The sequence below is a fragment of the Periplaneta americana genome, chromosome 9, assembly GCF_040183065.1.
Source record: "Periplaneta americana isolate PAMFEO1 chromosome 9, P.americana_PAMFEO1_priV1, whole genome shotgun sequence".
NCBI lineage: Eukaryota > Metazoa > Arthropoda > Insecta > Blattodea > Blattidae > Periplaneta > Periplaneta americana.
Genome location: NC_091125.1, coordinates 128,110,332 through 128,136,532, shown reverse-complemented (window position 1 = coordinate 128,136,532; position 26,201 = coordinate 128,110,332). Strand labels below are relative to the sequence as shown.

General features: G+C 35.6%; 1 protein-coding gene across 1 annotated transcript; it reads right to left on the bottom strand.

The window, feature by feature from the left end:
• Positions 1 to 2,840: 2,840 nt before the first annotated feature.
• LOC138706498 (protein RCC2 homolog) lies at positions 2,841 to 25,575 on the bottom strand. Its single transcript, XM_069835848.1, has 9 exons — positions 25,463 to 25,575; positions 22,062 to 22,205; positions 20,712 to 20,843; positions 17,724 to 17,812; positions 14,472 to 14,586; positions 12,218 to 12,384; positions 8,594 to 8,774; positions 6,138 to 6,316; positions 2,841 to 3,851 (listed from the first exon to the last, which is right to left on the bottom strand). The coding sequence occupies exons 1-9, from the start codon at positions 25,521 to 25,523 to the stop codon at positions 3,681 to 3,683; spliced, it is 1,239 nt and encodes a 412-aa protein (XP_069691949.1). The 5' UTR covers positions 25,524 to 25,575; the 3' UTR covers positions 2,841 to 3,680.
• Between the last annotated feature and the right edge of the window lie 626 nt (positions 25,576 to 26,201).

The window sequence follows — 26,201 nt, the reverse complement described above, 5'->3', positions numbered from 1 at the left end:
AAGAACTTCACAAGAGTTAAAGAAAGAGAGGGAAAAATTTTGTGATGTTATCTCACATATGAGATATGAGAAACGAAGTTCCAGATTCACTGAGGAAGAGAGAAAGAAACTGTGCTAATAAGAATAAAAATAAAAAAACTGAAGTAAAGTAATAACACAAACAAATGGATAAAAGAAAATGTCCTCTATCAGAATTCATCAAGAATAGACAAGAGCATTAATACACTCTACAAAACAGAAAATACATATTATTTTGTCACTAGTGTGAAGTGAATATGTATGTACTGTGAAACATGGAGTTTTTATATCCGATATGGTCAAATGACTTTATTGTCAAACGTCCGGCATTAGAAAACAACAACAACATATCCGATATTTTTGTGAAGTTCCCATAACAAGGAAAGTGCTTATGAAAATTGTTGGAGAAAATATTCACATACAGCAGTGAAAGTGTTGTAGTTGTTAAATCACTTAGCTCTCTTGTTCTCCAATATAGGAGAGTGATGTAGCAAAAAATATAACCATTTTGTAGAAATGGATGGCTTATATTCACGAAAAATATTCAATGCTAAAAAAAAAAAAAGACTGACTGAATATCACGAGGCAAGAATTACATTGTACTATTAAGCACATCTTTAGAAAATATGATGCATGTATCTATGAAGGGATCATCACTTCGAAATTATACTTTAAGGGTTGTATTCATAAACGAGACTGTGGTTTAAAACTTCACAAAATCGACTTTCGTAGCAAAATTTAACTTTGTTGGAAGTTCTATATATAGAATACTTCTGAGACTTTGACTTTGGTAAGTCGACATCTGACAATCTGATTATAATGTTGGCAATCACAATCATGGTCTTCCAAACAAATTAAATTAATGGACAGTTGAAGTAGAGTAGGCATTGTCACAAACAGAGCCATCTTTTATTGAGTCAGAAATCAATGTAACAACTGAACATCAGTTCACATTACACGATTGTTAGCTATTATTGCAGCTTTATATGAGAATAATTATTTTATTGTCAAATAATTCTGAAGACATGGAAGATACGAAGATGCCACCAGTGACAAACTTATGAAAGAGTTTAAATTATGTACGAAGCTTTATTATACACTTAACTGATGAAAATCATTCATAGTACGGATTATCCAATTTTTTCGATTAACCATTCAGTTCACCTCCTTCATTACCACGGATAATAGAGGTTCTACTGTATTCCTCTATTAAGCCTGGTTCAGACGGTGCGTGTTTCTGTGATGGATTCCAAGGTGGGTGCGTGGATGGGTAACCTGCGTACTGACTGGCTGGCTCCCGTGTTGCCTACGGTGATGGGATTTGTTCACACAGAGCTGGCTCTTTTCACAGTTCAAATGGGAAAATCATCTGCTTCTTCATCTGTTGCCAACACTCATGGTCAGAAAGAAACTAAACCGTGAGTGGAAAACAACTAAAGTCCTACATTAACAGTAGTAAATGTCGTAATAAAGTAATTACACCATAAGTGCAAAACAGTTAAAGTCCGATATTTAATTGTTGTTTCTTAGAAACTAACGAATATAAAAAAAACTGGTTTAGTTGGAAAACAACGAACATGGCGACATGGTTTCAGTGGTGATATTATATGATCATCTTTGGTTTCCAGCCTGCAAACCATCACGAAAAATAGCAAGGAACCTACCCTCGAAATCCAGCAAGCTAGCCATCCACAGAGCCACCAGAGCGCATTACTTCTGGTGAGTGACCACGGAGGCTACCCATCCGCGCAGCCACCTTGGAATCCATCACAGAAACACGCACCGTCTGAACCGGGCTTTACAGATTAATTCAATGCCACCAAAGGTAGAAAAATAAAATAAAATTAGTATATCACTGTATGTGTGCAATAAATGTTTTGTTACGTTACATTTCAATAATTCAACTACCTTAATCATCAATCTCCTTTAAAATTTTCATGTGACTATGACCTATAACCTCACAGGCTTTATATCTACCAGTGATGAGCAGAATCGAATAATTTATTCAAATAAAAGTTCTCGAATAATTTTATCATTTAAATAACGATTTGATTACTCATTGGCAGTTTCTCGGTTCTCTTATTCAATATCCAGCATGACAGTGATAGCAACAGCAGTAATCTGTGACAGCAGTGTATTATGCAAGCACAGGAGTTTATATATATTTTTTTTATTATTCTAATCACATGCTGTAGTTATCTGCAACTTCTGATAAAGGTGATGCTCCGTAATTAGATGAGGAAAAGAAAGAGAGAGGTGAGACATAGAGATAGAGAGAAAGAGAGAGATGATCTGGAGCAATTCTTTATTGCACGCAACTACGTCATGTTTATATGTATACGATTGATGATCAATCGGTGTTCTCTATACTGTTCCCTTCTGTTCTCATTCTTCACTTCTCGCAGCATCTACCATCTGAGTAAAGTATTCGAATACTTGTTCATGATTCGAGATATATCTCGAGAACTTACTTGTTCATGATTCGAGATATATCTCGAGAACTTACAAAAATCGAATAATTCGTTTTTTTTTTATTCGAATACTCCCATCACTAATATCTACTGCTGATGATATGGTGCTACCATCTGTACCTGGCATCATGACCCCAAGAATAACAAAACCAGTTCTCAGCAGTCAGTTTTCCTGACAATATAATGCTATGTCAACCAAGTTACATACACTTCTTTCTCTGTGTCTAATAACACAACAGTGTCTCACCTTTACTATACAAAACTTCAGTTACTAGAGAGACGGATTTTGAATTTTACTATATTCTGACTGGTATCAGGATGTGGATAAAAAAAATGTCATGGGTAACCATCTGGTTTTGATATTTTTATTGCAGAATTTAGTATATTATACTAATAAAAATTATAAAACTGTATAATACAAAGTAAATATGTATAAAGAGTTACTGTGAGTAAAGTGCACACATCAATACTGATCGGCTGTAATACCTGATAAAAGTAATTTGCTGAAACCAGTCTTGAAGTAGCAATTATTGCTTCAGTTTGTCTGGGAGCCTTGTATGCCCGACACCCATATTCTCTCGATCTATTTCACAAACATTAGATAAACATTTCGAACAAACTTGCCTACCTCTGTCAAAAAGGAAGGCTCACTCTATTATTACACAATACTGAGTTGTCAGATGTATCAAGAGTTGTTGAAAACCTACCAAGACAAATTTTGTAGCAAAACTTACTATTCTTAAAAGTACATACCTAACCTTAAAAGTAAATAATTAAAGGCCCTTTTAATGTTTAGCAATGAATCAGTGCTGGAGGAAAATGGCAAGAAAAAAAAAATTTTCAATACTACAGCTAATGTTTGTTCAGATCTTATAAAATTACATATAAATTACAGAAGGTCCATAGAAGTTGGCACCTCTGTCAAACCATAAATTACATGTATATTCAGGTAAATATAGCAACTCACTCCCTTGGAACTGTTAAATTAAAGGCATGTTCAAAAACATCTAAAAGTCCAGGCAGAAAATTAAACACCACTTGTATGACATATCCTCTGACGAGAATGTGCTCGGCAACACCACTTCCTTCTCCCATAAACATAAATCATGCACCCTTATGTTACTGCAACCACCTCACTTCCTCCCACACATGAAGGCATAGAACCAACCACACGTGGCAAGGTGAACTGGCTCACGGGGTGAACTCTGGCAGCTTCATGAGCCTGGCCTTCTCCTGCTCTGTGTGGTCTCTTGCTATGAGCATCGTGTGTCCTAGCCCACAAGAGACTTGTTGTACGTAGATTCCCTCCAATGCTTTCACCTCCATTGGAGTAGTCGAGGACTTGTGCAACTCTCCAAAACCCTAACATGATACAAAATGAAGTATTAAATAATAACTAGGGGTGTGATTTTTTGGTAATAACGATATATGCGAAATGTGTTAAAAATTTAATTTTATGCATGAAAAATGTAAATCCCTTAATGAAAGTCCAAATTAAGTGAAATACAGCCACAAATTTTCGCGAAATTGATAAAAATCCACGAAATTACTTCATAACAGGTTTCATGGAGAATTCGCAGGAAAAATGACTCTTTCTTCCAACTAAAAAGTGAACATTTTCTTCATTATAAAATATACATGACATTTCTACTTATTTCATCATTCAGCATTACATGCATGTGACATCTGGCAATAATGTATGCATAGTTTCAGAAACTATTTCCATGGAGTAGTGTAAGCAAACAGGCATTTCTTCTTCCCGCAATAAAAAAAATCTTCATGTGATCAAGAAGGCAGTGCCATCACCCCTTCACAGTTGAATGAAAATTAATGATGCAAACAATTTTCTGTTAGTTCCAAAGAGGTTGTTTCAATAATAATTTAAAAAATGTTATTTTATAATTATCTGAGTTTATCTAGAGTGCGAAATATGCACGAAATTGCTTGTTTTCTTTTGACGAAATATTCACTAAAATCAAACCATTTTCATCATCAAAATCAATATAAAATAATCACCATAAAATCACACCTCTAATAACAACACTTAATCAACATCATCACCATCGTCGTCATCATCATTATCATCATCGTCAATTTTGTTATTGTGATCATCAGTCATTATTAAACTGAGGGGAAAAGGCACTAAAAATAGGAAATCAGCAGCCTAAAAGCATTAAAAATATTAAAACGGGCACTGCAAGTTTAGATGCTAAATTTTAACTAAGGGTTTAACAACAAAAAATTTAGATATGGAACCATTCCATCTGAAAGCGAGATGCCTCTTTGAAAATACAGATAAACCACAGCCATCTTATGTGGTGTGGTTAACTGTTGAGAACAAGGTTACTAATGCATGTACTTGCACTCTTTACAATATGATGCAGAATATCGAATCACCATTTGTTGTAAAATTTGGATCATTATTAATCCACTGCTTATATAGCAGGAATACTTTAGGCAGTTTTTGTTTCGGCATTCTACTGAATTACAACTATGCTGAAAACTAAAATTGATACAGGCTACTACTTGAAAACGCAATACTAACACGAAACTACATAATCTACTACCTACAATGTATTTCAACACAGGTTGCAAATGAACACAAAAAAGAGATTTGATTATTTAAAAGATACCCGCTTCTAATATGAACTATTTAACCGTGGCTACTATACACATTCTTCAAATGTTATTCCATCAACACTGACTGTTGGCTTGTTGACACAACTGTCAACTGTATTGCTCCAACTAACATTGTACTTAGTACTATTTCAACTATAATGAGAAATTTATTAAATTTATAAATTCGGAGATTGTTTTTGCGTAATTCTGATATTTTAGGCACTTAAATAGGTTTTTGCATAATTCTGATATTTTAGGCACTTAAATAGGCAATAGACAAAAAAAAAAATGCAATTTAAAATAGTATTTGTAGGCAGTGACTTATGGCAGTGAAGCATGGACAATCAGAAAAGCTGATGAGAAAAGGCTAACAGTAGCTGAAATGAGGTTTATGAGATGGACAGCAGGATGCTCATTGCTCGAACACCGTAAAAATGAAGACATACTGAAAGGACTAAAAACAGATCCTATAGTTCATTTTGTTCAACAATATAGACTTCAGTGAGAAGAAACATGTCGAAAGGATGGATCACACTAGATGGCGTAGACAAATTCTTGCCTTTGTACCAAGAGAAAGGAGAAATTTGGGAAGACTACAAAAATGCTGGAATGAGACCGTACCGGATCCACAAGGATCTAATACATGAAGGACATGATGATGATGATGATGATGATTTATAGGCACTGATATGTGCCTTCCATGTAACACACGTTGATCTGAAATAGATTTTTAACTTTAATTCCCATGTTTTACAATGAAAAGAAAAGATAGGCATTTCAGACCATGTCCTCAGCTTAGCCATTATCATCACTATAATTGTGATAATCACTAATACGATCACTTCATTATGATCAACAATACTTCTGCCATTATCGTCATTATGATCATCAACATCATGAACACAATCACTATTGTCATTCTTGATATTGTTTTTGTGATCACCACCACTGTAATCATTATCATCATCACCACCACCATCTACTATCTGGATCTGCTAAATATGATGAAAGAATGTTGCATCTACATACCAATTCACCGTATGTAGGACTTGGACCCCAGGCAATGACACTGTCATCGGCTGCCATAACAATGCTAGTAAATCCACAGCCTACACTGCGAACAGCCCAACCTGTCAAGTCCTGGATTGGCTTTGGATACATATTGGCCTCACCAGTTCGTTTTGTTTGACCAAATAAGTACACGGCACCTGGAACACAGAAATATCAAATACTAATAACACTCTGGTTACTCACCTCAGGAGCCCAAATATTAATTTCTTTAAAATAACCTTTTCACGGTCTTCTTGTTAAGTATCTCTATTTTACTTACTTACTTACAAATGGCTTTTAAGGAACCCGAAGGTTCATTGCCAATGTCTACACCGTCACATAATGATAAGGAAAGCAAGAGAAGGAAATAGAAAAATAACAAGAAAAACTAACTTCAGAGCTTCCCCCCCCCCTCCCACCCCGTCAAAGGGAGAAAAAAAAGATTGCAGCAAAAAGTCAGATTATGCAATAGATCCAATTTACATTTCCACAAGACAGAAATCAGTAAGTTATTTTTATTTGTTTGTTTTTTAACAACGCTAAATAAACTGCGAGGTTATTTAGCACAGATGGAACTGTGAGATGGAACTGAGGATCCACCTGACTTCCACCTTACAGTTAGGGAAAACCTCAGAAAAACCTAACAAGGTATCTGCCCAACAGAATTGAAATCCACGCCCAGTACAATCTCAGTTGCACAAAAGGATGTAGGAATGGATGAAATTTCGTGTGGACATATTCCTGACCTAATCTCTGGAAGTAAATTGTCAGATAACATTGCAATATTATGTTCAATTCAGATGTTCTCTGGTAAACCGTAGGTAAATACTTTATTCCAGCCATACATGGTTTCTTGATTTATTCTGGATAAAGCATACATTTCAGATGTAATGTTCAATGCAGGCAAACTCTGCAGTGTAGTTTTGAAAGTGAAGCCTGTAATCTACATATTCAGTGTGAATGTTCTTTTGCTCTGTTTTCCATCCACCAAGCTGCCAAGTCTACTGTATCCTTCAAAATATGTAAATGAAAAGAGTCTGACTTCAGCACAAACTTGCAAATTCACTTTCATATTTCAATTATTTCTAAAATAAAATAGTCGGCTACCTTCAATTAGGATTGAAGTTTTGTCAACAGTAATCTCACTAGAGCTTTTTGATTTTAACAGAGAAAATCAAAACTCGAGTGGCATTTAATTGACTATTACACAATTAGAAGAAAGTATATAAAGATTAGAAGTAACAAAGTACTCCAATACAATAAAATATTAATTGGCTTACGAAAATACAAGTGTCTTCAAATGTATTATTGTACCATCTCAATATTACGCTAGATGGCTGTAATGTTTTATGATTATGTTTTCTTGTTATCAGTTGTGCCAACTATGGAATCTTCATTGAACTCTGTGGATGGTTACTAGTCAAGAAGGCTTTGTTGATTCAGTTTCATTTTTATTAAAACATTTGCATTCCACTTCAATCATCCGGATCCCAGTAATCAACGTCACTTGACAGATGATTTTCAATAAATCTTAGTATTAAACAATCTCTGATACGTGACTATCCATAATATCATATAGCAGAAGCTATAACAAATATAAACTAAATAATATAAACAAGTGTTAGAAAAGTTTTAATTAGGGATGATGAAATAAACAAGAAACGTTTTAATTAACGATGATGAAATAAAAAATAAACATGAATAATTTTAAAAGAAACAATTATTGAAAGTACAATTTTCAAATTTGAATGTTTTAGTGGTTGGTGGTTCAGTTGATGTTATATTGGACGTGTGCATAAAAGAAGTGAACTTGTTGATGTACATGGTGTATCCCTCAACTTATTCAGGATTTCCGAATGGTGCTCTTCATATATGACCAGTGATCTTTATTAATTCTTGTTCTTGAATGCCAATGCGAGTCATATTTGAAAGTGCTGTGCATCGACTGGAGTGGTTTGTAATTTTCTGTTGTTTGAAGTCCAGACCAGTGCAGTTTGAAATGTTGGCAAACAAAGAAACAAATGCTAGGGTAGTGATAAAAATAAACAAATGCTAGGGATGCGATAAAATTGTGTGATAAGCAGCCATGATTGGTTGAAAGACGTCCTTTCGTAACGTTTTATTGGTCAAAAGTAGTGTGACGTAGTAAAAGTGTAATAGTCAGTAAAAATCAATTTTCATAGGGGTAAAAATCAGTTTTGTCACTGTATTTTTTTAGCTGGTTATTTAACGACGCTGTATCAACTACGACGTTATTTAGCGTCGATGAGATTGGTGATATGAGGCCGAGGATTCGCCATAGATTACCTGGCATTCACCTGTCCACTGTTCTGGCCAATGTTTAAATTTAATTACTTTTATCAAAGCTGATAACAATAAAGTTATACAAATTCTGGTTTTGAAAGTTTACATAACATCTGTTCAGCACAACTCACCTAGTTCATTAATGGCAAGACTGAACGAGCTGCCACAATGTACAGATTTAACACCTCGAGACTGAGTGTCAAAGAATTTAATAAGTCGAGGAATCATCTCATCCTTCTGCTCTGCATGACCCAGACGGCCCAGTCCTCCCCAGCCCCAGGAGAAGACTCTTTTGTGGGAGTCTACTGCAACCTAGTGACAGACAAATATATACATTTTACTAACAAAAACATCTACACTTACTGTATAGAATTTATTTTAAGAAAATCGTCTGCCAGACATCTTGGGGTTGCCAAGAACACAGAATAATATTATGCATACAAGAATAATAACTATTACACTAAGTAAATGAGTCAAATTTACGTGAACATAGAATATGAAATTTAGAAATAATATAAATTATACATAAATTTTTACAATCACAAACTAAAGAAAAAAGGGGAGGAACTATAATATTCGATATAAATGGTTTTTCATGATTGTCACAGACCCTTTAATGGTTGAAGTGATTATTTTAGGAATATCATGGATTCCAAAGACAAATAGGGTTATCAGAAAGGTGACATCAGTGTAGGTACAATTGTGTAACAATGTGACCTGTTGTGGCTCTTGTTAAAAATGTCTGAACATGTCTGGGCAAGTTTTTGTACATTTCCAGATCATTTGGTTTCTTTCGTATGGACTGTAAACCTTTTCCTTATTCAGAAGAAAGCCAAATTGTTGATCCATAGGTTTATAAAATGAGACTTTACTGAAGCAAAGGCACTGGATAGAGATATCACTTGAAGAAGTCTTGGAACACATTCTTCTATACTGTCCATCCATAAACTACAAAAGAAGTAAATTAAAATCATCAGTACCAGTTGCAGAAGTCACAGCTCTGCAGTATATATTGACTACATCCCAACTCTGGCTACTAGCAACAGGGATCTATAATGAACACCGATCAAAATACCCCTCATTTCTCATGAAAAACAAAACTGAAGAGACTATAGTGGACTTTATGTTGTCAGCAAACAGCTGGATACATTAAGATGATTTATTGACGGATTCCAAATTTTTTAAAAGTATTAACAGTTAATTTTGGGATGGTGCCCCTCGCTCCAATCATTAAACCATGCACTTCCCAGACGCCTTCCATCTGGTATTTTTCTCCAAAATACGAAATAGTAGACTCATAAATTTATTGTTTTTAATAAAAGGCTCAATGGAACACAGTTTCGAAAACAGACGAACTAAACAGAAAAAAATAGCATTCTTGATATCTGAGATGACTAGGAGAATTTATCTAGAAATAAGTTAGGTCCGCCATAAGCATTTCAACCCCAATGGGTATGTCATTATCAACTACATGGGTTAGCCTAATCAGCCTGTTCTGCCAATGTTTAAGGCAGGAGTCTATCTTTTTTGTCTTCTCACCGTTCTTCTTCCTCTGGGGTTATAATGAAGGACTTTCTTTGGTATTCCACTGTCGTCCATCCTTGGTATGTGTTCTGTCCAGTTTCGTTGGTAGACATATATCTTATCATTTCTTCTTTGTGTTCCTAATTTTTTATGTATATCCATATTCTTGATTTTATCCATAATCGAGCATCTTTTCACCCATCTTAAATTATATCATCTCTGCAGTCTGTATCCTACTTCTTTCTTTTATTCCCATTCATAGCTATGTACAACTAATATTTTTAATCTTAAGAAAGTACAGGTAAATATGTTCAGTGGCTTTCATGCATCTTTTAGACAGCAATGCCAATCCTTCAATCTAGAGACACTGGCACTTCTAGCTTTTTTAAATGTATGAAACCACTGTTCTTGTAGAAATACCTATTGTCATTCATAGTCTGCTGCTGCAACATCTGGACTCTGCTAGATGACACAGAACTCTGTTCACATCTAATACCTGGCTTTTGCCTAGAATACAGATATACTGTCTTGCTGAGGGAATACTGGTACACATCTGCTGATCAAAACTTGATAGCAATATTTCAAAATAGTTGTTCTGAGTAGAGAGAGTTCCATATCAACAGCACAACCATCTGAGACATGTCTGAAGCTCACAATATCACCGTAATTTCACAAAACACAAAGCATTTAAACGACTCCGGCTAATTCTTCATTAGAGTTCTTAAACATAGGGTACTACCCACTGATTTCTTCTTTCAAGATCAAAAAGAAAAATCCATTTTTTATCACGAGTCAGTAACCATTTCTAGAGCCAATTACCTATGGTTAGAGATGGTGGATTTTCGCAATCACGACAAATGCGAAATATGCCCAATTGTTGTCGAAATACTAAGTAATTTTTTGTAGTTGTAGTAGTAGTAGGCTCTTGAATGGTCTTCATTTGCTTTCTCACTTTCCAGTAAGGTTGCCAACTGTTTTTGAAGAAAATATAGGAGACTAAAGAATCGACAAAATTTCACATAGAAAATGGTCAAATTATTCGGTTCAGATACTAAAAAAACAACTTTATTCTACACTTCGGTAGCTAGGCTTAAATTAAGTGTATTTTGAGACAGATTTTGTCTCACGAAATAGTTGTAGTTGACTGCAGTTTTCAGCTCTGATTTGATTAACTGTATCGTGCTCCTGTTTCGAACATCTGTCCAATTATTGTTCATGACATGAAACACTCTGTATATATGAGCATTACTACTTGGTATGCTTAGAACAAAACTAGCCAGTTATTATTATTATTTTTTTTTTCAAATTTATAACATTAACACTGTTAGATTTTAAATGGGGGAGTACTAAAACCCATTCTTGCCAAGCATTATGTAAAGACTGCATATTTTAATGCATCTCTTGAGCAAAACTCATCATATAAACCAGGGGTAGGAAACTCGTATTGTAAACAGAGCAGTCAGGCTGAGTATCTACGTACAACAGTAACTGTAGCGGGAGAAGCTAAGCTCTCTGAGAGTGGCTGTTTCCCGTCCCTGATATAAACAATCATCACTCATGACAATATCAAATGTTTAGGATAAAAAATTTTACATTATGCAAAAATAAGGGAGAAAAATGCTTGGAGAAGAATAATTCGGGACCCGGGAGACTGCAAACATAGGAGATCCTGGGAAATATGGGAGGGTTGACAACCCTACTTCCCAGTAAAATTTTGGTGTTGAGTCCAGATGGGATGGCCTCAGATTTGAGCATTTCTAAAATGCTCCATGTCCATCATTGAGTCTTCTTTAATACAAAGAACACATTTTGAGTGATTTAAAAAAGTTCTGCATAAATGTGCTGCCAAGAAATTATTAGCTGAAACATTGCTAAAAGTATAGTCATACCACAGTCTAGTATATCGAAGCTTGAGTTGTTGAGGTTGCTAGGAACAATAGACTGTGCAAGTACTATTTCGCATTGTCTGTAATGAGGTGATAGTAGCGATCCTAGCATCTATGGATGCATATTTATTACATATTGAGCTTCGTGACTGTATATACTAGACTGTGGTCATACTAAAGCTAAAATTATCTAAAAAGCATTTCACCCTGAACATATACTAATACTTACATACAAGTTTAACTATGTGTGATTAACATTTGAATAAAAACTTCATATTGCTCTTCATAAATTTGTATGAAAATTTTTTGAATGAACAACAAATAAATGTAATGCATTCTACTAACTGTGTGATTTGATCCACAGGAGAAATCGACTATCTCGACAACTTCTACCGGGGTGATGTGCCCATCCTTTGCCTTCTCTATGTAGAAAACAATACGTTTTGGAGCAGTTTCACAATGGAACCCAAGCTTATTGCATGTTACAAAGTACTTTCCATCTGTATTGTGACCTGTAAAATAAAATAAATAAATAAAAGTGATATAATTCATTCATTCATTCTGACCATGCTGTATATGTCACAAGACACTTGAAATGACAATGTTATTCAAAATTCTAGATTTTGGTATGAGACTTGTTGTTGTTGTTGTTCAGTCAACTGTCCGAAGACAGGTTTGAACCTCATAAGTAACACCAGTAAGTAGGGGTGGGATTTTACAATACACAAGAAATGTGTTAAAAAAGTAATTTTATGCATGGAAATTGCAATTCCCTTAATGAAAGTCCAAAATTAAGTGACATATATCCGCCAGTTTTCGCGAAATTACTTCATAAACACGATATTTTCAACAAAGAACAGGTTTTATGGAGAATTCGCATGAAAAATAACTCCTTCTTCCAAAGAAAAAGTTAAAATTTTCGTTATAAATATACATGAACATTTCTCACCTAATCGTTCAGTATTACATATGAAGGGTACACGGGAAAAACGATCAAGGTCCATCAAAAATCGAAATTGAGTTAATAATCCTATCTTATAGTGGAAAAGAAGTACTATCATGTGGCCTAGCTAGTAATAAGAAATCATCGTTCTTGACATTCCACTACGTCAATTTCTATTAAATACACACATAACAAAGTATTAAGTGCTTAAACTTTAAAATTCGTTTTTCTCGAAACTTTCTAAAATGGACCTTGATCGTTATTCCCGTGTACCCTTCATATGTGTGGCATCTGGCAATGATATAAGCATAGTTTCAGGGACTACTTCTAGGGAGCAGAGCAAGCAGACAACAGTCATGTCACTTTCCCGTAACAACTACCTTTGTGTGATCTAGAAGGCAGTTCCCTCACACCCTCATAGTTGAATGAAATTGAATTATGGATTTAATTAATGATGCAAACAATTATCTGTTAGTTCTACTAAAGAGAGTGTTTCAATAATCATTTTACAAAATGTTATTTTATTATTTTTAAATTTCTTTAGAGTACGAAATATGCACGAAATTACTTGTTATTTTACGAAGTCATTTGATGAAGGAATCCAGTTGTGGGGTAGAGGTGCTAACAGTTATATGCAATGGAATTTCGTAAAAAAAAAAAAAAAAAAAAAAAAAAAAAATGCACAATGCACGCAGACACAAAAATGCGACACTTCCATTCATTACAGAAAAGTATAGCTAAAATGATGTTATTAACGCAAATGAGAAAAAAAAATGTTTTTGAGTAGAATGTTTTCTCATATATGACATTCAAATTTTTTGTCCCTAGAAAATCGTACTAACGAGATTCTACTATATATATCATTCCCCCCCCCCCCCCCCCCCAGATTTTTAACTGTGCTATTAATTTAATGCAGTAATTTTGATTTGATAGAAAAATAATAATTAAAAAAAATTAAGTCAAATTTAAAATTTATTTGTGAAAGGCCTAAATAAAAAGTATTGTATTTCATCTTCCAAATGCGACAAACCCCAAATCTCAACTATATATAGATCCAGAGTAGTAAGTGATCTCATGTTACAATGTATGCATAAATTTGGGTAATTTCAAATAGTCATAACTACATAAATAATAAATAATTGTCGAAACAAAAAAATATGTCTCTCCTTATTAGTTGCCTGGAATTCATGGAAAAAAAAAATCAGGCCATTTACAGGAATATTAAAATATTCCACAATGCCTCAGTGCTAATAATATCGTAACATGACAAGACAGAAAATTAATTCTGTATTTGTATAAAGCTTGATAAGTTGTAGACTGAAATTATATCACAAAATATTTTAATATTCAATTCCAACTTATCGGAAACCAAACCTCAATATAACTCTCAAGCATTTACAAGAAGGTCGTGTTTAGTCAATGTGCATTTTGACATGGAATGACTCATGTGTGCTATTAAAATCAATGTGATATACAACACCATACCTTTGTGAAATAGGCCTCAGAAGTTGTTTTGCGCAAAACTCACCTCTATCCTTTTTAGAGTATTTGTTACTCATTAGAATGCTCAAAGTCATGGTTTGTAAAATATGGAGTTCAGTATAGTGACATGAGGTAAAAAAAATATACATTATCACTACAAGATAAGTAACTTACCAAGCTGTCCATATTCTGGTAAGCCAAAAGAATGCAATGCTCCCTTGCAGTCCAGAATCATACTGAATTCTGCCCCACAACCAAGTTTCACTATTGGTGGACCTTTGTAACTGATCTGAAAGTAAAGTAAACAATTTTTTAATGTAGCAACTTAAAGGAATTAAAAAAAGCAAAATCATTATGTTACTTCACATCTGATTTTACCATAAACACATACGTAAACATTTTCAAGCACTGTACATATTTTGAAGCCACAAACTGTATTTTTTGTAAGTAAACATAGCAAGACATTCATCAGACACAGAAGGTGACGATGTAAAGATTTTCTAGGAACATTATTAACCATGTCTTGACTGCGAAAAGGATTGATTTAAGGACATTTTTGAGATGACCAATTTTGATAATACTGTTTTAGATGAAAGTTAACTTAAAACGAAGTATAATACAGCACAAGTACATTAATTCATAGTCTTCTGCCAAAGAGCAGGTCCTTTGCTGCAAACCCAGAATTTTTAATCTTCTCTCTTTTCTGCCTTCCTTTTAGTCTCCATGTACTATCCAGATATCTTAATGTTGTCTATCATCCGATATCTACTTCTGCCCTGAAATTTTTTCCTTCCAGTGCATCCTTCAATAGACAGTTTTTTCTTAGCCAGTGACTCAGACAATATTACTCATATATCAACAATCAAAGAGAAAGTTGCAGCCTGTCATCTTTGGTCAGGTACAATATTAATCTTCCTTTTACTTTCATCAGATTGCATCACTACTTCAATGCGTAGCTGTAGCATTTGTAATGGAAAAGTCCTGAGTTCGAATACTGTTTGGACTATCTTTTTGTTTGTTACTGGCTTACTATGTTATTCTAAGTTTTGAATTATTACCATAACTTATGCACAGAAGCATTTCTCGTATGATCAAAATAGAGAAAGAGGTGTATATACAGTAATTTTTTTATTACAATGTCTCACAGTAAACATCATCATTATTCTTAACCCGCATTTGCATTTCTATGGCATGTTTCTATTTCAGAGATGTAAAGAACATAGTAACAGTTGAATAATTTCAAGGAAAAATTGTTCCAGAGCCGGGTATCGATCAATTTTTCCTTGAAATTATTCAAACCTGCTTTACAGGGAGCTACTACCTGAAAGCCAGATTTGTATAGTAACAGTTCTTTGTTAACTGAAGTATATGTCTCAATAGCATTAGATAATGCCTATTATTTAGGTGTCTTTGTCATAAAAAAAAACAATGGCACCACCATCTTCGCGTAAATAGAGGTTACTACTTGCCAATAACAAATACTAGAAATGCAGTGATTTTCAGTAAGAAAATAATGTTTAGGTAGTTGATTCAAAGTAAAATAATTAGGGGAAAGAGCAGTAGCTGTCTTTCTCTATTACCGGTATTTTAAATATATGAAAACAAATTACAGCAATGATTCAAAACTTAGAATAATATGGTAAAAAAAAAAAATAATAAATAATAATAATAATAATAATAATAATAATAATAATCTTTTACTGTCACATACCTATGTCCTGAACTATCAATGTGACCAGATTGAAGTAGAGGGAAGGTAACATTAACTTACAAGGTGAGTTTATAGTGTTCAGCTTTACTACACCTCTTGTTGCACCATTAACTTCCATCTCAACCAGTGTCATTAATATCAATGATCTCAGAAACATCTTCACCTTTCAGTGTAATATTATGTAAGTTATAACATATATCTATTGAGGCATATATTGTAAAGGTAACAAATTACATATAAATGTGCCAGTGCTTTATTCATCTACTGGGTTCAAAAAGTTCCCGGAATTTTACTACCATTTTTCGTATTAATATATAACAAGGGATATTATACATTTGTTTTGTTGGTAACATTCATGATGTCATTTCCTTAAAGTTTGTTGATAATGGCGATTGTTGGTTTTAAGTTGTAGGCAATTGTTTATCATAGTGTTTTGTTTGTTCGTCGCATTTTGTAATTATGTCCACAGAGCAACGTACAAACATCAAGTTCTGTGTTTTGTTACACAAAATTCCTGCAGAGACATTAAGATTGTTGGAAGAAGCATATGGCGAAGCAGCAATGAAAAAAACTCAAGTGTATGCCTGGCATAAATGCTTTTCTGGTGGCCGCAATAGCATCAAAGATGACGTATGCAGCGGCCGACCAACAATTGCAACAAATGAAGCAATCGCTCAGCGTGTGCGTAATGTTGTGAGGGACGACCGACGTAAAACCATAAGAGATAGCATCAGAGGTCGGAATATCAGTCGGAAGTGTACACAATGTTCTTCACAAGCATCTCAACATGCATTACGTGTCTCAGAATTTAGTTCCGAAAATGTTGTCGACAAAACAGAAAGAAACAAGAATGACTCTTGCTGGGGACATGATCAGTATGGCTGATGAAGATGGTGATTTCTTAAACAAAATTATTGCTGGTGATGAAACTTGGTGTTACTTGTACGACCCAGTCCCTAAACGACAGTCATCTGAGTGGAAATCGAAAACATCTCCTCGGAAGCAAAAATTTCCTAGGGACACTTCCAAAGGCAAAGTTATGTTGGAAGTTTTCTTCGACTCTCAGGGTCTCAACCACCATGAGTTCATTCCAGAAGGTCGTACTGTAACGAAAGAATTGTACGTAGAAATCCTCCGTCGCCTCCGGGACGCAGTGAGAAGGAAACGTCCAGAAAAGTGGGTAGAAAACAGCTGGTTCCTTATGCATGTCAATGCACCTGCTCATCGCGCAATTATTGTAAAGAATTTTCTTGTCAGACACAACATAACTGCTTTGGATCATCCACCATACTCTCCTGATCTCTCACCACCTGATTACTTTCTGTTTCCCCGTCTGAAAAGTCATCTGAAAGGACGGAGATTCAATGCTGAAGAGGTTATCGCAAACGCGACGAGAGCACTAAGATGGGTTTCACAAAATGGCTTCCAGGCCTGCTTCCAGGAACTCTACACGTGTTGGCAAAAGTGTGGTGTTGCGGAAGGCAACTATTTTGAAGGGAATGCTGTAGAATAGTGTTTAAGGTACGTTGTTTCTATGATACTAGCAAATTCTGGGAACTTTTTGAACCTAGTATGTATATTTTACTGATTATAACATGTATCAAATGGATTTATTATTCTTTCATAGAAGAATTCATTGGTTTTACATCTAGATAAATAAAAATCTATACTTAGGATTAGGTATACTTGAAACTAGTTCCATCTGGTATACTTACGGCCATGGCATTTAGGATGGTTGGATTTTGATTTCCTACACCACATTGGCCAAATTTGTTGTCTCCACATGCATACACAACACCACGATCTGTTGGAAAAGAAAAAAAATTACTAGTTGTCTTCAACATTCCACAAAGCCAATACAACACAAGTACTTGAAGTCATGGCTTTGCAGAGTAAGTTCACATTTTTCTAAATTAAAGAGCTATGACATATGAAGCAGAGGAAGATGACTATGAAATACCTAACAAAAGGGACTGTGTAATGAAAAGTGAATATATTGGTAGGCTAGATTTCTTCTGAACTATCGCTATGCTTTGATGTCAGTCAAATCATACTGTTCAGTTTAAAAAAATTCCATGATCTCATTTTAACTGGCCACAAATTCCAATTTCTCACAACACAATCTTCTGTAGGGAATTCAACAAAAAGACAGAAACTAACGAACATTATCCTTTTAGGAATAGGAAACACATCCAAAAATGGTAACCATAACCATTTCATGAGAAAAACAAGTTAACAGGCAACATAAAGATGAGAAACTGAAATAAGAATAATGGGCATTATTACAACACTCACACAGTGAAAACTGTGCAGTGCGCAAATATGTGAGTAAGCAAGTAAAATTCAAATGACGACTTCAGTTAAATAAGTTAATTCATTGGCCATATTTCATTAGGCCCACATTTCTGCTTAATAGCACAGACAGCATGACAAGGAGAAACAAACAAATGACTTTGTAATGCAGATTGTTATGCGTGTATGTTAAAACTGAAAACATTGACTACTCACTGCTCTGTATGTTGTTTCTCTATTCCAGTGAAGTAATTGAGTCTAACAGTGACACTAAGTTAAGTGGATATTTTTAATTTCAGCAGTGTGAAGTATTTGTTTTCATACAGATAATGTCGCCACACCTGTCCCTTCCTCCCGCAGGAATCAAAATCGTTATCATAACAGTTTTGAGGCTTGAGATATCCTGTGGCCACTGTATGTTCATTTGTCTAGTCTGCCGACCCATACAAGGTGCACATATGGAGATTTATTGATCACCATAAATACTTGGCGAGATTCTCAATTTTTTGTAGCAAACAGCATTTGAACAAATCTGCCGGTTGCTGAGTTGTAAAACTTTATCAGTAGTGTTCATCCCGAACACTCTATATGTAAATCAGAATACTGAATTCTGACAAAATAACGAAAGAGAAGTTCCAGAAATTTTATTCTTCTGACGTTATCAAAAGGCTCATCATACAAGAAATAAAGGCATTTAAAACAGAATTACACTTTCCAACTTATAATAAAACATATTACAATACTATATCCGCTTAGAGAACGACTCTGACAGTTGTGTGTGGCGTTGTCAATATGCACCGGTCGAAGCTACGGAGCTACTTGACTTGCGCGGCGGGACAATGGAAAGTGTTTCGTTTACTATTACCACCACCCACCGCATGGATGCCTGACAACTGACCACGTTGCTGTTCCGAGAGACATGGCAATGCCAAGCTTTTACCATGGAGATGTTTACAAATCCCAGTAAAGGGAGAGGCCAGCTCAAGGTGTTTCATCTCTCTCGGTTCCTCTCTCCCTTCCACACAAGAACTGTCAGAGTTGTTCTCTACTAAGCAGATATACAGTAAAACCTTGATAAGATGTGCCTGCTTATTACGCTATCTCGTGTAATACGCTTTTTTCGTCCGCTCCCTGCACATTTCATATATAACGCCTTTATAAAATACCCCGTTTGTTGCGCTCAAGTCCCGCATAATACGCTGATTTTGTGGAATATTTTCGATGTAATTTTCAGCAATGTAATGTAACAGCAATGAAACATCTTGGTCATTGAACTCACTGGTGCCATTAACCTGAAAAGTATTGGTATTCGACCCTTTACCTGAGCATTTAAACCTTCATACTTCATACCTTAGTATACCCCACCCCCCTTTTTACGCTCTCTTATGCGCGGTTAAAGCCTACATACAGTTACAATACCTCACCCTCTCTCAAACAGCATTCCTCACTTGGCAGTAATAAAATTCTGGAAATTTTTGCTGGGCAGTTTGTTGTCCTTTAGTGTATTGAAGTGTCTGTGAATGTGATTACAATAAGTGTTAAACAAAAAGCACTTTCTGTGTCGAAAAAATTGGAAATCTTACGAAAGTATGAGAACAGTACTCTTACTCAGAAACAACTCTCTGATTCATTAGGAATGCCATCATCGATATTAAGAACGATAATAAAAAATCGCGACTCAATCACTGCAGCTGCGATGTCGAGAGGATGTAATCGCAGGAAACTGAAGTGTGGTAAACATGAGGATTTGGGGTACACGCACATGGCAAACAACTATAAATGACTTTTTTTTCGAAAGAATTAAGTATAGTATGTGTTTGATGTACAGTAGGCTACAGTAATTACATAATGGAGTAATACTGTATTACCTTTCATGAATCATGTATTTCAATAAAGAAAAATGCTAATAGATACTGTATATAAGTCAAAATTAGTATACCCGCCTAATACGCGGTCCCAGTTAATACGCAGTTTACACCTGATCCCTTGAACAGCATCTTATCGGGGTTTTACTGTAGTATAGTTAAGATGACATGACTAGGAGAAGAAAACTATCTGAAATACACCCAAAATTATTTTTTCAACATAAACTTATAAGCAGAAGATCAATGAAGCAGCAATGAAGAGATTTAGGAAAATAACAGACATCACTTCCACGTGGTGTCCAACTGGTAGAATTACAACAGAGCTCAAAATACAACCTAGTAAAATTCCACTGAGATGAAAGATGGTAATAACTAGTCATTAGCAACGAAACAAAATTTACTGTAAATCTTTGCCTCAGAGGAAAACCAGTTCACACAAACTACTGCAGTGTCAGTAAAGGATGATAATAACGACATATGACAACACTGATAAAGAAAAATCCATTAATCATTTTAAAAATAAATAAATGAATAAAATAAAATTACCTGTAAGGAATAAAGTATGGTTTTTTCCACATGCTGCTCCTACAATGTTGTGGTCTTTCACGCCCTCAATGAGAGTGGGTAGGTCTCGACGCTTTATGTCACCTACTCCAAGTTGTCCCTTTTCGTTACGACCTAATATGACAAAATACAAGTATTACATACTACTGCGAGAGATGCAATTGGACTGCTAAGAACAATTGGCAAAAGATACCTAGAGAAGAATAAAGAAGTGTATGTAGTACTTGTGGACCTAGAAAAGGCTTTTGACAGAGTGGATTGGAATAAAGTGATGGGGATCCTAAAGAAAATTGGTGTGGATTGGAAAGAGAGACGACTGTTCAGTAATCTTTATATGAAACGAGTCAAAGTCAGGATAGGAGAAGAAATGTCAGAAGGAAGTGAAATTGTGAGAGGAGTACATCAAGGATGTCCTTTATCACCTACCCTATTCAACATCTACTTGGAGGATATAGTGAAGAACTGTTTTCAGAACATGGGAGGAGTGATAGCAGGAGGAAGAAAAATAAGTGCATAAGATTTGCTGATGATATGGCATTGTTAGCAGAAGAGGAAATGATACTAAAGAATATGCTACTGGAGCTAAATGACAGCTGTGAGCAGTATGGAATGGAAATAAATGCCAACAAGATGAAGACCATAGTCTTAGGAAGAAAAATGCAGTATATAAATTTGCGAATTCTAAATGAGGGAGTAGAGCAAGTGGACAGCTTCAAATACGTGGGGTATACTATAAGTAGTAACATAAGCTGCTGTCAGGAAGTCAAAAGAAGGATAGCAATGGCCAAGGAAGCTTTTAATAGAAAAAGGAGCATCTTCTGCAGACCTCTGGAAAAACAACTAAGGAAGAGACTAGTGCTGTAGTGCTTTGTATGGAGTGTAGCATCGTATGGGGCAGAAACATGGACATTACGATGAAATGAAGAGAAGCGACTAGAAGCATTTGAAATATGAATATGGAGAAGAGGAACATGTGACATGGACAGACAGAATAAAAAATGAAGCTGTGTTGGAAAGGGTGGGTGAAGAAAGAATGATCTGAAACTGATCAGGAAGAGGAAAAGGAATTGGTTGGGTCACTGGCTGAGAAGAAACTGCCTACTGAAGAATGCACTGGACGGAATGGTGAACAGGAGAAGAGTTCGAGGTAGAAGAAGATATCAGATGATAGATGATATTAAAATATATGGATCATATGAGGAAACAAAGAGAAAGGCAGAAAATAGGAAAGATTGGAGAAAGCTGGGTTTGCAGTGAAAGACCTGCCCTTGGGCAGAACACTAAATGAATGAATGAATTGCTAACAACCAAGATACGCTATTAGAAAATTACCAAAACTCATAGCTTTTCCCTCGTCTGTCACTATAATACTGTGAACACTGTTGCTCCCTGATGCAACCAGTCGTACCCGCACACCATTTAGTGGGGTGAAGCGATGTGGTGACCACAGGTTTCGTCCAGTTGCTCCTTTCGTACCTATTCAAAAAGATACGAAATAAATTATTTCAATTATATTTAAGTAATGAACTATGATGAAGATTGATGACTACTGTATATTAGTAACGTCATATCATAAGATTCTAAAAATCACCATCATTCAAACAAGTAAAAGGCCCAAGGTCTGTTACAATCTCAGTGAGTCATTCTTGGTCCACCCCCTTCCTCCCCCCTTTTTTTGGCGTCCCAAAGATCTCTTCCCCTGAGGATGGTATTTTTTTATTAGGTTATTTTACGACGCTGTATCAACACCTCAGGTTATTTAGCGTCTGAATGAGCTGAAGGTGATAATGAAGGTGAAATGAGTCTGGGGTCCAGCACCGAAAGTTACCCAACATTTGCTCGTATTGGGTTGAGGGAAAACCCCGGAAAAAACCTCAACCAGGTAACTTGCCCCGACCGAGATTCGAAACCAAGCCACCTGGTTTCGCGGCCAGATGCGCTGACCGTTACTCCACAGGTGTGGACTAGGAAAGTATTGGAGGATGGCTTTTGGAAGTCTATTATGCATTCGTTGGATATGGTTTTTCCACTGCAGCTGGTACTTGTTTATAAACTGTGAGACTAATTTAATATAATTGAAGTTTTTAAGATTGTAATACAAAATAGGAAAATGCATCAAGCTGCAACAAAATCTGTGCTCTGCCTTTTGAACAGTGAGAAGAAAGAGAACTGAAGGACTATTTCAAAATCCAAAACGTTAACTATCTAAAGAACATAAGTGTAGGAATTTATAGAACTAAAAGTTAATTAATATTTCTACAAGCCATGCATCTACTTCTTTCAGATGGCATTCTTGTCGTTCCACTTAGGTATCATTAATGGTCTTTAACACTCCTAAACACCACGCACAAATCACCACATGTTTTACAACATGCATTATTCAGTCCTTGTAACTCAGTTCTCAGGGTTTTGTGAACCATACTTAAGATGGACACCATCCATTCAACTACACTTGTGTCATTAATGATTCTTTTCTCTCTTGTACGGGAACCTGGAGGCTTACACTGCAGCCTAAGGCTTATAATGCTTACCACTCCTGTTCTGTAAATAACTGGGTAGTCGAACAGCCGTACTCTTGTACAAGTACAGCACGCCACACTATGAACTTAACCCGGGCTATGGTGGTTGAGGGAAAAAATTCCAATCAGGTAATTTGTCACAACCAGGATTTGAACCCGGATCCGCTTGTTTCATGATCAGATGTACTAACCGTTACTCCACAGTAATGGGCTGTCATTAATAATTTATAATGTCTATAGATCCGGCCACTAGCGATAAAAATGTGCTAAGGTATGATGTTAAAAAAAAAATTCACAGTCAGCTCAAAGATATCCTGCAACAACTCTGATATTGATTAATTTTTTTTTTAAATCTAATGACAGATACTTAACACTGTGCCATTCACTCAAGTGTTCCCATCTAGGAGTGATGCACCAAAGCTGTGGTTCTTTTTGCCACTGTAGGTGTTGCACTCAATGCACAATGGGAGGCAAACTACATAGGACCACACGATAATGATTAATAAAGCTGGAATGCTGGTAGAGGAAACAGGAGTACCCTAGCAAAACCTACTACCAAGCATTGCTTTTGTCCACATACATTCCACTTGGACCTGTAAAATTATATTGTTTTTGATAGCGAAAGTGTTGTTTGCTATGGAATCTTGTCTTACAGCTCGAGTAATTAGGAATTATATTTGGGATTTAATAAATATCTGCATGAGGCAGAGAGAAGAAGAAAAAGGCTCATGCCATGGAGAGGGGAGAACTGAAAGCTACATCACAATAACAGGCTATATTATCTTTTTTTTCCTCGTTCCCCCACCACTAGGAGATCCCTCTTCCACATCCAGCTCGCACCTCTTCTTTCTATAGTATAATATCGACATGACACAGTATACATAATTTTCGAAACTTATTGCTGACAATGTGGTTACTTGTCACTATCTCTACATAACCTTATCACTGATAGTGTGGCTACTTGTCACTAATATATCTCCTCATCAAACTCAACTTAACTTCGTTACTCAAAGTGGGGCTATTTGTCACTAACTGTAAGTGTTAAGGGGAAGGAGCAGGAGGGATAGAGAAGGATATCAAATTTTCCCTCTAACAACAGTACAAATTAACGTCATGTCTATTATCCTTCTGTTCGGTTTGATTTAGCTTAAGCTTACATTAATGATTCCTCAAAATCTGTGCTTCATTGGCTGGTCATGATAATATCTTTGAAAAATATTGGAGTGCAAGAGGTCAAAATGACTTTATTGTCAAACGCCTGGCATTAGAAAACAACAACATTAATGATTCAGTTTCAGCTTCAAGACCTCATAGCACCTACTCAGGACGATCAAATATCTGAGGAAAACAGCAACTGCCCAAGACAACTTCTCGAATCTGGGATGTTGCAAATACGCAAAGCATATTTTTTACCCAGTTATTTTACGACTCTTTATCAACTGTTGTGGTTAACTAGCGTCTGAGTGGGATGAAGGTAATAATGACAGTGAGATGAGTCCAGGGTCCAGTGCCGAAAGTTACCTTCCATTTGCTCTTAATGGGTTGAGGAAAAACCCGGAAAAACCTCAAACAGGTAACTTGTCCCTACCAGAATTTGAACTCAGGACTGCTACCCAAACATTCTAATGTCATACAGTCCAAAGGTTCAGGTGATTTTTTGCATTTCTCACGATACAGCGCTCCAAGCAGTTACCAACTGTGAGTACTAGGAATAATAGACTGTGCCTGTACTATTTCGCATTTTCTATGATGAGGTGATAGTAGAGATCCTATTGGCTAGCAACTAAAATTCAACTGTCACTGGATGCATATTTCCTATGTAGGCCTACTGAGCTTCCTGACTATATATACTAGACTGTGATATTACTATGTCTGTTACAATAAATGTGTAATTGTGCGCATTATCTATATTAGCATAATGTTTAAATGTTATTGCTGAGCAATATTAACGACACTTTATGACCTAAAACAAATATTAAAATTTCTTAAAAGTTGAAATTTCCCTGGTACTAATGCTTGAGATGGGCAGGGCATGTAGACATATGGGCGAATCCAGAAATGCACATAGTGTTAGTTGGTAGGCCGGAGGAAATAAGACCTTTGGGGAGGCCGAGATGTAGATGGGAGGAAAATATTAAAATGGATGAGGGAGGTGTGATAGACAATGAACTTCTGGGTTTCTTAAAAACCATAAGTAAGTAACTAAATGCTTACCTTTGGGTACATTCTTCCGTCCTGTGAGATCCCAATTAGTACCTCCACAAACAAGGAACATGCCACAGTCATCTGGTCCTTTCACTTTCTGTTGAGAGAATTAATGCATTAAGTCTTGTACATGAACATTATAGTATATGTAAATATACTGTCACGTAAGCGAAAAGGAAGGTGTAGACCTACCACCTACGTGAAGACAATTACAAATGTTAAAAAATACCATTATGTGACTTTATTTACTTTTATCTAGAATGAACTTGAAACTCACGCCAAGATTTAGCAAGATTATTAAAATGATGTGTATTATAAAGAAGGGAATTCCAGTAAAGGTCGGTTCACAATAAACCGGGAACAGAAACGACAAGAACGAGAACGGAAATATTTATTTTAACAATATTTCCGTTCTCGTGCTTGTCGTTTCCGTTCCTGGCTTATTGTGAACCAGCCTTTAGTAAAACCGTGTTAAGGTTGAGTGATAAACAGTAGTGATTTTTTTTGTAATTAGAGGGGGAGGGGGAGTTAGGAAAATGTTAGGAGGCTATAATGATTTGAAATTGGGCAGATAGTTAAAATTTAAGAACGATATTTTGAAAGAGTAATAATGAACAATAGAATATACTGTATAAAAATAGCAGATTGTTGCAATAACTTCAAACCTATAATATGTAAAAGGCTAAAGCAGAAAGAATAAGATGAAATGTAGGAAGACTATAATTATAAATTATGGTAGGAAGAATAG